Below are 16,437 nucleotides of genomic sequence, written 5' to 3' on the forward strand. Positions count from 1 at the left end.
AAGAGACGAGTCACACCCGTGTGTGTGTGTGTGTGTGTGTGTGTACACCAAGTCGTGTGTGTGTCGTTATTTGATCAAAATGATATGATTTGCCTTTATTGGGCCACAAAACATACCCCCCCCCCATCCCAGATCTGAGAACTTGTCACAAACTGTTGTCTTCTCATTTCTACAGTGTCGGCAGTTAAACTTAAAGAATCCTTGAATTTTAAGCGGATTGTCCAATTTTCCGCAAATTCACAGATGTGTTCTACTGATATTGTTGCATTCACTCAATCCACACATACATCATTATCTGGTGAACTTGTCTTATGATTAAGTAAAACATGTTTTGTTTTTTGTTTTTTGCATAATCGCTGTGTATATACCTAGAAGCTAATGGAAAAGTCGTGAGGTTATAACGCAACAACCCCATTCAATGAGCATATTCCTACAATCATCTCCTCTCCATAAAGTGGAATTTTTAAAAATTGTAACGTCATCATGTCATGTTTTCTTTTATTGCTGACACATCCATACCATTATGTTTGTGTGATCGGACTCTCACTCATAAAGTTTTGTTTGAAAAAGAGTGAAAAGGAATTGTCACACAAGTCAAACTGATCATGCCCAACTGGGAAAGTAGGACTTGAATTCACGAGACCAAATTTTGATAAAGCCGCATAAAACCTTACTTTCGCTATTCGAGTTCCATGCTTATCCTAAAGGCGTCACAAAATCTACACTAGGACTGACGTTTTGGCTTTAGACCAGAGAGAAACGAAATACAACCAAGTTCAGATATACTGTAATCTGTGGAACAAATCCGTCAGATTATACCATGGCACATAACACGCGCCAACGTCACTGTGCTGAACAATATAATATGTTTGAGTCACGTAATGTATTCAGTATACACAGAACGCCTGTAAATATTCATTATGAAAGTGAAAAAATAATCCAGTTACCTTGTGGGTGTACGTACCAGGGAGATGTGGGTGTCTTCATTCTCTTTCTGCTTTAGTGTAGTGTATCATACCTACCATGAGGCAATGGTCATTTTATATCTAATCGCATTACATCCATATCATTTTGCATGCGTAGCGGACGTACATGTATTCTGTTATTGACATGATGATCAGAGGGCATGTGATTTATCGAGGAGCTGACGTGTTTTTAGATGAAAATCTTACGACTTGCTTTCCAAACAATCCTCAAGCAGAATAAAGTATGTTCCCTATTGGTTTTCGACATGAACAGAATTTCAATCAAGGCCCCATATATCTTTTTGTTGTTTTTATTGTTGTCATCTTGCTATTTAAATTGCCCGTTAAGATGCTGCAAAAGAGATCTATACGTTCTACAGAACATAATTATCTAAACATTCAGAACATCTTTGTTATCCAACCAACCATATAAATCCTTCCAATGCAGCTTCTTTTACTCCCTTCTCAGGACGACTAATGATATGGATGAAGAAGATGATGATGATGATGATGATGGTGATGATGATAATGACGAAATAATGTATAGACTTACATAACAACCCCTGAAAGAGAGTCGAAAGTGATTGCATTGGGGTGCTATTTCACTGCATCATAGTGGAATTACGTTAACATAGTTTAAAATCAACCCTGGTCTGGCGATTAGTGTATCCTATAGCAAGTGTGTACGTTTAATAGTTCTATATTCTATTATTCAGGCCTTTGTGCCGGTGTTAGGGTAGTCTAGCTTCTGGACTCTTTTTACTCGTCGCCGTGATTGTACGCGACAAGCCGTATGAGGGCGTGACACCCGAGGATTGCGATACCCGAGAAAAACGCGCAGTCTCTCGATTATCGCAATAAGAAAATTTGCGCCCTCTCTTGGTCGCACCAAGGAAAAGGGGACGGAGCCCAGACTAGTGTTAGGGTGTTTGAAACGCAACTAGGGTCATGAGCACGTTGGCTCAGCTATAGGAGTGAAGTACACTGTATACATACTGTACCTGGTGTGTATAAAAAGCGTATTTACATATGAATGTATGCGACTCGATGAGACTTTTATTTGAGAGAAATATTACGATTGAAGGGACCAATGTCCAAACATGGATAGCTCCCTATCAAAGCTCCCCCCCCCCCCATGACACCCGGCAGGACGTCTGACCTTTGGAGCACACCGTCCTACAATTGTATTTTCATCTGCAGGTAAACACTCCAAAGTCCGCGTTCGGGGTTTATGTGTAGAAACCTAGGGATAGTCACTGCTCGTTGCACTTCGTCTTTGGAACTTCGATCGGAAGGGCTAACATCGAGCTGCCGAAGTGAGGAGAGATTCAAGAACAGATTGTCTGTCGAGAGGGACCAAATTACGTCTAACCCCTATAACTTTCGAAGAGTAACAACAGTTGCAACCTGTTCTGATCTGCAATCAGCTTAAAAAGGTAGGCAGTTCATCTTGGGGAAGCAGAACCCTGTATCAAACAGATGCCAAAGACGGCGTACTTAACCACCAGCCTAATGCGTGCGTCGCAACTGGTCACATTTTTTTGCAACTTTCCTGTCTAACTTTCTTCTTCTTTTTTCAGGGAAGAAGAAGCTTTGATCAACCTTGTATTCATGCTTTTGTGAACTCCTGCAAAGACTAAGTGATGTATGAGAGATGAGTGAAATCACGCATTTCTGAAATATTTTCAACCATTGATTGTTTTTGAAGTCATGGTTGGCAGAATTGAGCTGGTATGTTAATTTCATCCGTTTTAACCTTTTGTGTGCTTTGGGTATCAAGAATGACACTGGGAACGCCAGCATTGTAGATATACTGTCTTAAGTCCAAGCTGACACAGAAAGGATTAAGTTGCTTTGAAATTGGTCAATGGTGGACCAATAAACAGAAAGCATTGGTGGTAAAGTGTAGATCACCGTCGAAATTCCCGAATTTTCCTAAAGGTACTTTAGAAAAATATTCGAGAAGAGGACAGTTTCAACATGATATTTAAATTAATTTAATTAAAAGTGCCCAACATTGATTTTGGTTACAAAATTAGGAAACAAATTAAGATCCTCAGTCATACAGTGATGAAGGATGTCAAAACGTTTCGGTATAGGGATCATGAGAGATTTCTTGCTAGAGTTGCCAGACTTTCTGCCTTGTAGAAAGTCAAATTTCACCAATATCTCTATGTTATCGTTTTTTCCCCTTTGTACATTGTAATCTTGTAAGATCATGTTGTAGAAATGGATCGAAATTGAAATTGATAAACGAGTGGTCTCAGTTTTCCTCCACACTTTGTGGCGATTGGTATATGTTGCGTTCATGCAGGACTCTTTTGAGGTATAGGCCTATGTACATCGAGTTTGCGGGTTGATAGATATCACAAAATCCACTCAATGAGGCCTATTGATTTCTATGATTTTGAATCAAATTAACCCTCGTTCAACTTTTGCTAACACATGACATCATGTAATGTTAGAATGTCATGATACATAAATACATGCCTTTTCCGATGTGTGTGTGTGATTAAATCCCCTTTGTTACTGAGTGCGAATTTTGTGTGTACGATATATGGTATTTCACTGCTTTGATGCGCCCTGATGTAGGCCCCTACGTTTGAAGGTTTCGCAAACATGGCGGAAAATGAACCGGCTCACATCAACGGAATGCACGTATACAAGGGGATCGTACTACCCAACGTCATTCTGGACTCCAGCGTAGATGCGTTGCCGAATTTTGAAGTTCGTCCGGATGACGTGTGGATTTGCACCTACCCTAAGACAGGTACGGACTGCAGGAATTCTACAGTGTGTCCCAAAGAATTTACAATCAGATTTTCGCATTGGTAACACCAAATATGATTAAACTGTCTAAATGCTACTTCAGGGTCTTAAAACATAAGATCTTCACTATATTTTACAGAAAACCCCATTCAATTTGGTTAAGCGGTCACAGAGAAATGTGGATTGTTGTAAAGCATGCCATGAGTCTGATTCTTCCAAGTGTAGCACTTCGATGTTCTTGTGTGTGAATACAATAGACAGAACTTGGAGGGAAGAGACTCCTGACATCCTCTACAAAATTCCTCATTTCTCTTTGACCACTGAAGCAAATCGAATGGGGTTTTCTGTAAGATGTGGGCAATGAGTTATAGTTTCATACCCTGAATTTTTGTTTAGATTGATTAATCATTTTCAAATATATTATTGGGGAGGGCACGGTTGTAATTTGTTTGGGGGAAATACGGTATTGTCACACTTGTCTGATAAAACGTGTTGTACATGTGCGTTTAAGTGCGCATATATATATATTTATACATATATAAAATACTCCTTGACTACAAGCCCACTACTACTTGTACGAAAGCAAACAAAGAATGATACAAAGACAAGCAACAAAATATGCCATAGCGATAAAGACATGATTTGCTATGATAGCTTTATATCACATCATGACTCGATCAGAGGGAATCCATTCTTGAACATGTCAAGCATACACATACCCACGTACACGCTGAGCCCATTATTGTACATTTGTATACTCGTACAAACTTACATGCTGCTGGTATCACTGCTTAAATACAGAACGGGCCACCTTACACTTAGCACATGAAATGGTGGCACAGTTGTGTATAATCACTGTACACAAATTTCCAAGCAACGTTACAAGCAATCTACCATCTTCCTCTGGTATGTAGGAACACACTGGATGAATGAAATCGTTGGACTTATCCTGGCCCGGGGAGTACCTGAGAAAATAGACCGAACGCTGTCTACGAGCACTGTAGCCATGATAAACGTGGCCCAAAAGATGCCCAAGACACGGGCGGACGAGCTCCAGAATCCTCTGAACATGACGCCATTTTTGGATGTGGTTGCCAAGGCGAAATCTCCCCGCGTCATTCTGACACACCTTCCGATCCAGATGCTGCCTACGAAACTTGAGGAGAAGGGAAAGGTCTGTATGTTTGTGCCCCCTGCCCCCCGCCCCCCTCGTTTGTGGATTACTAGAGCCTAATACTGGCGCTGTCCTCAATACGCGTAGACAACATGTATCAACGTTCATTCTTAGTATGATATGCTGTTTTGTTTGTCCATGAAACATGTGATTATGCCACTTGTTTTCTGCGTTTGTTTAAAATCAGTTTTGTAGTCGTCGGTCTCTAGAAGAATTTAGTTGGTTGTACATATTTGATCTAAGCACTCTGCATTGATGGACACAAACAATGTTTCTATACACAATGCTTATTTTCATGATATAAATTTCAACGAACAAAAAAAATCAGATAAAACAGTTTCAAATGTAATCTTTGTACTTTCCCAGGTTATTTACGTAGCCCGTAACCCGAAGGATATTCTCAACTCGATCTACAACATGATAGTGAAGGGGAAGATTGAGCCCCCTGGTGGTTTCTCATGGGAAATGGTCCTGGGATCCTTCATGGAAGACAGTGGGTATCTGGTGCATCTTCATCAGTTCTTGGTCGTTTATGGCCTCGTTTTATTCCTAATGATCGTTATTTCAGTGAAAGATTGATTCACTTTCCGGTAAAAATAGGCACCAAGGAGAAGTTAAGCTTAAAGGAATGGTATGGTTCTGGTTGACCTGTCCAAAAACAAAATGTTCCTAATAAAAGGTGGGTCCTACCATTTTTTAGGACCACTTTCTTTTCCTTCTTTTTTTTTTTTGGGGGGGGGGGGATATCTCATGCATTTCAAAATCCATCTTCACCAAATAATCTTTGAAGTGCCCATTATACGGTTATTATTATGCTCTTTAGTATTTCATAAAGTCGGTTTCTTACTATTTCACAAAAAGTTAAAACCTAAATCCCCAGTTCAACCAGAACTATACCATCCCATTAAAATCGTTAGACTCAGCATAATTCAGCGAAAATATATATGTCTATCTAGATGTAGATTATAGTAGATAATTATGACATGGTAATGGCATGTTATGGCTATTGTAATTATACATAAACTGTGCAAACTGAAATATGTACACATCTTCAATTCAATTCAGTTCAATTCAATTCAATTCAATTCAATTCAATTCAATTCAATTCAATTCAGTCTGTAGATTCTCGCATCTGGAAAGCGTCAGACAAGATTGAGGGCATGTTGCTGCATTTCAAGTAATGGAATGTGGAATCTTTCTAGCATCAATATCAAATGTAATGAAATTCAATGAGAGTAAACTCTTGTGTGCTAACAATGGCTAAGATACCTCAATAAACGTGAGGCAACGCCAAGAAAGAATAAAACATGGAATAACGGTAAATGTGGATGAAGTTGGGGCATAGAATCAAACCTGTTTATCTACAATATGTTATTGGTAAAGCTTTCTCAAATATCAATAAGAACGTTTTCCCCAAGAGAATCAATTGTTGCCTGCAATAGCAAGAAATTGTAATACATACACACACACACACACACACATACACTTTTGTATGTTATATAAAGTTATATAATCATCATGTATCCTTATATATTACATGATACGGTTTACATCCTTTAAATATTCTCTGAATAACCTTTGTTCGGAATAAATCAAAATCAATGAGTTGATGAAACCTACCCGTTCTTGTAATAATAACTCACAAAATTTGAGCATCGATGTTTTACCATTTTTTCCCTACATTGCTGTATTTCACTTTGTTAAGGTTTATTTCTTAATTTCATTTATCTATTTGTTGGTCAATCTTCTTCGCCTTTCGTGTAGAGGCATCGTTCGGGCCGTGGTTAGATCACAACCTGGGATTCTGGAAAGTCCGAGATAAAGACAACGTGCTCTTCCTCTTCTACGAGAATCTCAAAAAGGTATGATGATTCTGAAGTCTGGTGCTGTAACGTTTAAAGAGGCAGATGATCTTAGTGGATAAGTTCCTAGTAATTCTTTCTTTTCCAGAAACGGCACAATGTGCTGAGTGGATATGACGTTCCCCTGCCGTTACCACTGACCTTGGGCAATTTAGGAAGGGTCATCATCATTGTTCCATTTTCCGGTGCTTGTTTGCTTATTGTTCGTTGTTTGTTTGTTGTTTGTTTGTTGATTGTTTGTGTGTTTGTTTGCGCCCTGTTCAAAAAGTAGGATTTTTCACCCGATGCATAAGCTGTGATTCGATCAGACCTCTATATACGTTCTCTCCGAGAGGCAGGAGTGTGTTTGTCTATTACTAGAGGGGATGGCATAAAAGCACTCAACAGGGTTCAGGCATGACTCATTAGATCTTAGAAACAATCCGTTTGATAGCAAGGAAAAAGCGTTTCATACCTTCACACAGTACCTGTTGGAGAAGGGTCACATGTGGGTGTGTGTATGGCATGGGGTGGGGTGATTATTCTTACAAACAAGCGCAATATACGAATATTCCACATCAATTGGTCGATATAGAATAACAATGAATTGCCCCTGGTTATTAACGTGCAGGGGAAAGGTTGTAGGTGTTACAAAAAGACATTTCCCACTTTTGATCCTTAATAGTTCAAAAACTATATCTCCGATAACACTATTGTTGATATGAGTAATAGCTGAATAGTGTACAATTAAGTTGGAGGTGATTTGAATATGAGAGCATGAATCAGTTTCGTAAAATTCATGATTGATTTTAAAGTTAAGTTCCAGATTTTGGTCAAATTTTAACCCTCTATACAAAATTGAACTTTACACAAGAACCAATGATATGTATGTGAGTGTGTGCTTACAATGACCCCTGAACAATAGACATGAATACCACGAATACCACCTTTTCAGAGCTCTGCTGACTAGGCTTCTGGACTCTTGCTCCAAGGCACATGAATGCTTTATTAATAATTATACACTGTAGTTCATTATGGATTGCCCTTGGCACTTATAGTCTGAATTCATGGTAAAGGGTAAAATGCATGCACATGAAAAAAAAATAAGCACATGTTTTCATGTGCTTGCATACACTACATTTCTGGATGAAAAAAGACTAGCTGTGACAGTGGAATGCCAAGACGATTTTCCCACCGAAATTGTGCTCTCCTTTAAAGCGTGTTTTTTTTTTTTTTTTTTTTTTTTTTTTTTAAGAGAGAAGCAACAGATAATCAGTGGCGATCAGAATGACGCACTAGTGGAAGCTTAGACAGAGCTTGCCATGTATCAGAAGTAGCCCATTCTTGTACGAATATATACAGCATAAGTATAACAGATCGTTTACGTACTGTTACCCGCACGAGAGTTCGCGACAGCCTGTTATACTACAAATCTCACATCTCTAATGGCGGCTATACTTGGCCTCAACGCCACAGTTTGTCTTGGGCAGTTGCGTGCCCCAGAATTTTTTTTTGAATATTGACTCAATGTGACAAGTAGTGTTTGCTTTCAAAACTCAAGTGCATCCTTCTAAATGAACTATATGACTGCAGCATACTGCCAAATACCCATACGCACAAACACGCTCACACCACACGCACATACACAAACACACACACAAAAGAGACAGACGATTTAACAAGTACTAGTATTTGATTATTCTTACAAACAAGCGCAATATCCGAATACTCCACATTGATTGGTCGATCAAGAATAACAATGAATTGCCACTGGTTATTAATTCATTCCTTATTTTACTTCCATCGCCAATACCTGGCCAACACAATTTGAATACAAAATCAATAAAATTCAGCGCATGTATTTGCATAATGGTACGCGGATATTCCAGTTGCTATTATTTTTGTACAACAGTCACACAACTCGAAATATTGAGTACAGTCACTATTAGTGGTGCAGGCTCAACGTGAACATGCAAAGAGAAAAAGGCAAGAAAGGGGAAATAGTAATGGTAGGGAAATCAATTGTAGCATCATTTTTGAAGCTGAGATTTGAAGGTAAGGATTCTACGGTGTTTCTGACTAGTTTCGTGAACAGATTGTTATTCTTTGACCTGCCGACCTGAACGTTTCATAAAACACGGGATAAAAACAAGACCAGACGGAAAGGTTTCACGCACTTTATATACAGGCAATTAAAAATCAAGTGCTGATCACTGTGCCCGTTCTTCCTAAGAGTAAGATGAGATATAGTCTTTGATGTTGCAGACGCAAATATATAAAGTAGTGCAAAGTCCAAAGTCCATGAACCAGAAAGTGACTGTGCAGAAAACAATATCTTTCAATCAAAACATCCATATTTACCTACTAAAAGGTCTGTCGACCCTCAAGACTGCGAAAGCAAACTTTGAGAGCGTAAGATATGCGCTTTGATATGGTTCCCTTATGCACGATATACATTCAGGCTTGAATAAATTCAATTCAATTCAAATGAATTTATTAGGAATTGTCTGCAGCAAATACATATTGCAAATGAAATACAGTCATTTCTTTTTGTTTACAAGACATTAGAACATATAGTGTGTTTATCCGAATATAAAACTGAGATATACGTGTACAGATTAAAGAAAAGAATAAGGGAACACGTTAATTGGGAACCACTCGGGGAAAAAGTGAATCAAATGATCTGACTGAATTATGGCACATGTATTGGGCGTGTGAATGCAGAAGACTGTCGTCAAATAAGCATAGAGCTTGAAGATACGACAGCCTTTAAAAAGAAGAAGAAAAGAAAATGGGCAAAACATACATCTTGTATACTTATCGAAAAGAAAAGAAAAAAACAAACAATGACATTCTGACATCGCATTGCGACAGCAAAAATTGTGAAGACACTACATAATACAGAGAATGAGGTGAGTGACGTGAGTGCTGGTGCAAGTGAAAGGGCCCGGCAGGCGCGCGATACTAGGTGCCTTTTACGATACGAAAACTTAAATATGTTTATTGAATAGTTTGATGTAAAGAGACTGGGGAGGATATCAAAACATTTAAATCAATCTATTTAGTTATTGGTTACAAAGGTCAGATATCAGATAATTCCCATAACTTGATATAATGTACTTTTTCATGTTTGCTTTACAAGAAAGAAGTGATGTGCATGCTTTAATTTGTTCGGGCAGAGAATTCCATATATCCGGTCCATGGTGTCGGATAGATCTATGAGCGACAAGTACCTTCGGGTTATTTAGATGATTGTCATTGCAATGACGAGTAGGATAGGAGTGTACTTTGTTATTTGAGATGAAACGGTATAAATGAAACGGTATGTTGAAGTGAAAAAGATATATGTCAAAAAGATGAGGTCGGAGATATGTACCCGATTCTATCAAACATCCGGTACAAAACAGTAGCTCCAATATAATTACTTGGAGGCTACTGCCAGAGTGACGGGGAAAAACCACGGCACATGGCAATCTTCAAGCATTTGGTACGACTACTGGAAATCACAAAGTTCCCACGGTCGGTGGTTAAAGTTTTACACGGTGTACAAAAACAGCGATTTACACAAAGGCTGGTGACAACGGCATGGTATGATCAACACACGACATGGTGCCCATTCACACTTAGGCACTCCACGTTATGTGTTATAGGGATAACGTGAAGTAGGGAAAGGCTTTACGAGACAACGGAAATATTTGACAGAACATCTATTGGTGAGTAGTAATTTCTGATCAAATTCCGACAATTCTTTTTTTTTTTTTAATTCAGTCTATCTACTCGTCGGCCGGAAAAAAGGTCCAAATTTTCTCGGATATACGCTGTGTGTTGCACAGGAGGCACAAAAGCTGCGCAATCCAGATGGTTATAATGATGGGAGTATGGTTGCAAAGGAAAATCATGGAGCTGAATATGTATGTTCTCAAGGCAGACTTAATTTGATGTTGTTGTTGTTTTAAAGAAGAAAGAGAAAGAGAGAAAAATTGGGGCCCTATACATCAAATAATTTTGCCCCAGACAATTATACTAATGTAAAAATTTGACAAGGCTATATTGGTGACTTGTGTTTAGTCCATGCCCTCGACTTGCGTCTCGACATTTGTTTGTTTGATTTATTTTTCTTCCAACACAATTTCATACATAAATTAAGATTATTTTCAGTAATATCACATGGAATATCAGTAAGCAGATTACATGTACATGATTCAAAGAAGGAAAATCAATGTGTAAATTAATTTCATTAACAAAATATAACTCGTATTACCAAATTTCCAAATAATTATCCGAGAAATTATGCGGAAGAAGGACTGCCACTATAAGCAAAAGCTTGAGCACGTGGCAGCCACATTTCATACTGGCCTCAGTAGTATTTGAATTCCTTCGGACGAAACCTTCTACAACTTTTTTTCCCCATCGGAAGTCATCCTTAAAGGCACTATATACATTTGCACATGAAAACAAAAACAGCTTTAGTGCTTCGATAGTTCTAAAATGTGAGTTAGGGATGAAAAAATATAAAACTGCTAATCGTTATAATCAATAATCAATAATCAAAGCTAAGTCCTTTTAATATAAAAAAAATTTAACAATCGTTATTATAAAACTGTTTCTAGACTTAACCGTCTAGCAGTTATGATTTACAGAGTAAAACAGTGATATCTTCTTATAATTTAGGCTTCATTGCAAAATGTTCATATGATAGGATGTTCTGTGATACAGCTACCCTACACGTTATATGCATAAAAATGTGATAACTCGAACATTTTTTTATCACTGCTCCCAATGGTAAACAATACCTTGAAAGGGAAAATCCAGTGCAGTTGAAAGTTAGTCTGAAAAAGAGTTCAGTTTTCTGAGCACATCAATGAAAAGTTGATCAGAATCGAATGAAAAATAAGGAATTATGACATTTTGAAGTTGTTTCAGTTTTCAGAAAAAGACTTCTTGAACAGCCAATATGAATATGCAAATAGTGAAGTGATGATGTTATCCCCTCACAGCTTGCCATATAATTCATACACAAAATTTTGAAACTTCCAGGTTTTCATTCAAACGCAATTGCGCCCCAAGCTCAAACTCTGATATATTATACAGATACTGATCATTCAGGCGCGGTGGAGCACCCCAATTTGCATCTCATTATCGCCCCGTTCTATTTGAATTTCCAACGGGCATCCACGGCTGCCCGAAGCTGTGTGCATGAAAAAGTCAGATCTTTACCTTCTCCTTGTGCCGCTATGCGTGCCGCTAGTAAACTCAAACTTCCCACTCTAAGTTCTTAAAAACCTTCCTTTTGATGAAAAAATTATGAAATTTGCTGCACTAGAACTTGAGATATTAAAGCGTTTTGAAAATCACCTCTCGCAAAACATGCTCTCTGTTTTTTTTCTGACCGGGCTCCAATGTGTCCGAAATTCGCAACATAAGTTCATCAGGCTTCAATCCATATATGGTGAAAGTTTTCGCTTGGTTCCACCTGTATTTTTGGAGAAATCAACTTGTTTCTACAGGGTTTGGAATAGAAAATTTTAGTCAGCGAAACATTTGAAAATGACGTCATTTCTTTTCCCGCAATATCGCGTATGCGTGGTACGTGAGATTCAGGATCTCGTGCTCATTGTTGGTTTACATGTGACACAGTCAATTTTGCCAGCTGGGTTTCTCGTGTTGTGTGATTTGGTAAGTAGGAAGTTTGATGAAATTTCATTCGTGATAATCATATTTGAATGTTTTATTTCTTACAAACATCTTAATGTTTCGTTTAAATGAGTAAAATAATCAGAATAATGTAACGGTCTGACATGATGTGGTTTTGATCGGACTCTGCGGCGCGTCTCTGTCGAGGCCGAGCTCGAGGTTCGGCCCGGCCAGCCCGGGCGGTGGACCTTAGCAGTTGGTAGTTAAAGCTGAGCGGAGCCTGTGATTGTGTTTGTGAATGTGTGAGGCCCGTGTGTGAAGCTTTTTAGATTAACATGTCAGCTCAGTTCAGTCTGCATTTTTCTACTTTCTCCTGTTTTTGTTTCTGTTAAAATATCTCCTTCGTAGAAGGTGAGAAATTACATTTATTCAATCAAATAAAAGTGCAGTGGCTGAGTGTCGCACGGCGGTGACTGCTGAGCTGCTGCCGCGCACGCTGCATGCAGCAATGCGTTGTGTGTGCTGTGACATGCAACGCTACAGTGACGCGATTATATATACATGGGACCGACCTGTACGCTTTGCGTTCGTGTCATTTTTGACATCACCTTCTGTTTTTTTCTGACACAACCATGGCCGGGAATATTACGGTATGAAATTTTAAATGCAAGCAGATAAATAAATTTCGGTGTACTTTGTTCGAATGACGCTTTGGTTCCGCAATTACACTTCGTGAATTTTAGGATGATTTCGAGGCATATTTTTGGTAATTTTGCTCGCCATGTTTTCGCTAAAATTTCACATTTTATCATTGTCAAATCCTTTAATATGTTATATGTGCATATTCGGACATGTTTTCAAATTCAAACTAACTCAATTTTAGTCCGAAAATAGGTTTCCTTAAATTGTTATTAGCTTGAGAAGTTGTTTACTTTTTCACAACTACGCGAGTACATGTTGTTTACTTTATGCAAATGAGGCTCGGCTGCCGATGGATTTCTGCGAGATAATTGGGGTGCTCCACCGCGCCTGCATTATTCTGAAGTTACTCAACCAGGAATAAGATCATGTTTTACACTAATGACAGAAACATTGAATTTCGTCAGTTTTTTCACACGATCAATGGGAAATTGTGAGGTGATGACATAATTAGCTAACCCATTTGTATATTCATACCAAATGTGCGAGAACTGTTCTGCAGAAATTAACGAAACCTCACAATTTCACATTTCAACTTCCTCGGTTTTCATCCGATTTTGATCAAAATTTCACTGCTGTACTCGTGAGATTTTACCCTTTCTTATCAGTCTAACTTACAACTGGTTTGGAATCATCTTCTTTACATCCGATTCCCTTATAATCTAGGCATCCAGAAAATGATGTTAAAAGTGTGCTTGGCCGGAGTAGAAGATTTTAAACAGAAACAACGCATCAAGTAATTATTCAAAATGGAATTGTTTGAATTTCACGATAAAATTTTGACTGCTCATTGGGTATTTATCCTGGCATCAGAATCCCGTAGAGGGCGTACGGCAGGTGGCAGCCCACATTGGCGTTGACCTGACGGATGACGAGGTGCAGAAAGTTGTCGAGTGCAGCTCGTTCAAGGGAATGAGTAAGACGTACACAACGCGTAAGACGGACGAAAAAGCAGCCGATAAGGACTTCCACGATGTGGTGAACTCAATCCCCTTCATGAACAAAGGTATAAATCAACAGCTTGAGATGTGTTCTGGGACCAAGCAGAGTTCTTATATTGCTTGCATATTCTCTTTATTGAGTTGATACTAACAAAATGTACTCTAATCTGTCACATGATTGTATAGTGTGTACTTATCAAGAAGAGAAGAGAGAAGAGTTCGTGAAAGAGAGTTAGAGAGAGAGAGAGAGATGGAGGGAGAGAGGGAGAGAAGGAGAGACAGAAAGACAGACAGACAGCCTCCGGCCCAAGAAGTAATGTACTTTTATGTAGAATAAAATACAACAGATAAATAATATTCCTAACCAATCCGCATTTCAATAAATTTTGAAAATCAGTGACAACAATGCTCGGTTTTGTTTTTTGTTTTTGTTGTTGTTGTTTTGTTGTTGTTGCTGTTTTGTTTGTTTGTTTGTTTGTTTTGTTTTTGTGTTCATATTTGGGTTTTTGTTTTTTCACATAGGCATTTCCGGTCAGTGGAAAGAGCGCTTCACCGTGGCCCAAAACGAAATGTTTGACAAGTGGTACGAAGAGAAAATGAAAGGAGTCGACCTCACTTTCGAGTTTGAATAAATATCGTCCGGGTATTTGCAGCAATTTGACATTGGTATCTACGACGCCAACATCAGACTGATCTGTTTTACATGCTGAACCCAAGAGAATGTGGTTTCTATGTTGTCAATGTAGTTTTCTTTCAAATCCACGTTTCCATCTTTGCAGCTTTACATCATCACACTGACAAAACCACAAAAACCTTAGTTTCTTATACAAATACAAATACAAATACAAATATTACATAAACACAGAAGAGGTGTAACCTTTACCTGAATGTACGGCTGTCTCGATGTGAAAATAATAATACTGCATGATATTTCCAGTGTGTCATACAGCCAAACAATCAAACAGAAAAACAAACAAGCAAAAACCTTAAAATTACAACACTATGCAGTCAGTTCACAGCTGGCCACTAGACTGGAGTGAGTTTCCGTTGAAAATTATCTTCTTTTTTTTCAATGTTTGAACCACGAAATTGTTTTAATAATTTCAATCCATGCCAACCATGTTAATATAAGAAAGCTGCCATTAAGTTTCACGTTGTAGTAAGTATACAGCCACGCAAGCCCACAAAGTTTCATGTACTGGCATTGCATTTTGATTGTAAATCACTTTATACTCTAGTTAGTTGTATTGTTTGAAAGGTATTACTCAGGTCAGGGACTTCGTGGATTATGCAGGAATTGCCAAATTGGCAAACCATGAGAGACCCTCTCATTTTCATACCAGAGACAAATAGCAGGTGTCTTGTCCAAAATCAACGGCACTGACAATTACAAAATTTACGAACTTACAAACTATTGTAGGCGTTCAATGTGGGGACAAAATGCTACCAGCAGGGCACCTGCTATGTACCAAACGCATACCAAACTACAACTACATTACATATCATAATTATTTGTAATAAAGACTTGTGGATGGTGTTGGCTATAAAAATGTGACAAACAAACACTGTATTGTGTAGCAGCACTTTAATTGGGCATTCCAAACGATTTTCATAATTCAACATCGTGTAGTACATAAATCGACAGCTCCATGTATAGATTTGTGAAATTTATCGTGGTCCTTGAGCATAGAAACCAGTAAACAAACTGAAAATATTATACAAATTACACTGGAGAGTGTTGATGACATCAGAGCCTCACATATTTCAGAAATGTAGCAGTGTAATTCAATTACAACATCGCTTGCTCAACAAGCTCACCTGTGAAGAATCTATGCATGCCTTCTTCTTTTGTTCTGCTTCCTTAAGCCCCAACTCATGCATTCTTATGATGAGGCTGCATGTAATCATCCTTGTTCATCGCAATTTGTTATAAATGTTGAAAACATTCTCATTCCTCATCCCAATCGTTATATATTCTGAAACTTGTGTAGTCAGTTTAACTAAATTTATGATTGTTTAATTGTAAAAATCTGAAATCATCTGGAGGTTCCCTTTACGTTGTGTTCTATTATTGGATTAAGATGGAATCCCATTTACTTTGTTCAATTTTCCACTAATAAATAATATTCATTATAACAAGTAGGGGAAAAAATCCCAGTTACCCTTGTGGGTGTACCAGGGAGATGTGGGGATGTCTGCATTCTCTTTCTGGCGTAGTATCGTGTATGATACCTATCAATGCAATGATAGGCAATGGTCATTTTATATCGAATGGCATTACACCCATTATCATTTTGCATGCGTAGCGCATGTATTCTGTTATTTACATGATGATCAGAGTGCATGGGACATATCGAGAGGCCGAGGTGTTTTAGATGCAAATCGTATGACTTGCTTTCCAGGCGATCCTCAAA

At 38.3% G+C, this 16,437-nt stretch overlaps 1 protein-coding gene across 1 annotated transcript; it reads left to right on the forward strand.

Moving 5' to 3' along the window:
- Positions 1-2,260: 2,260 nt before the first annotated feature.
- On the forward strand, positions 2,261-15,978 carry LOC139718458 (sulfotransferase 1A1-like). Its single transcript, XM_071629929.1, has 7 exons — positions 2,261-2,401; positions 3,558-3,735; positions 4,649-4,908; positions 5,275-5,401; positions 6,673-6,770; positions 13,896-14,088; positions 14,546-15,978. The coding sequence occupies exons 2-7, from the start codon at positions 3,585-3,587 to the stop codon at positions 14,653-14,655; spliced, it is 939 nt and encodes a 312-aa protein (XP_071486030.1). The 5' UTR covers positions 2,261-2,401; positions 3,558-3,584; the 3' UTR covers positions 14,656-15,978.
- Positions 15,979-16,437: the final 459 nt, after the last annotated feature.

The sequence above is a fragment of the Diadema antillarum genome, unplaced genomic scaffold (genome assembly GCF_040938485.1).
Source record: "Diadema antillarum isolate AM-2024a unplaced genomic scaffold, OU_Dant_1.0 scf00000094, whole genome shotgun sequence".
NCBI classification, from domain to species: Eukaryota; Metazoa; Echinodermata; class Echinoidea; order Diadematoida; family Diadematidae; genus Diadema; species Diadema antillarum.

Bases quoted from the DNA above. Each gene is read 5' to 3' on its own strand.
- LOC139718458 (XM_071629929.1), top strand. From the start codon at position 3,585: ATGGCGGAAAATGAACCGGCTCACATCAACGGAATGCACGTATACAAG. The intron at 3,736-4,648 runs GTACGGACTGCA...TCTGGTATGTAG, and splicing joins TTGCACCTACCCTAAGACAG to GAACACACTGGATGAATGAA. The intron at 14,089-14,545 runs GTATAAATCAAC...TTTTTCACATAG, and splicing joins AATCCCCTTCATGAACAAAG to GCATTTCCGGTCAGTGGAAA.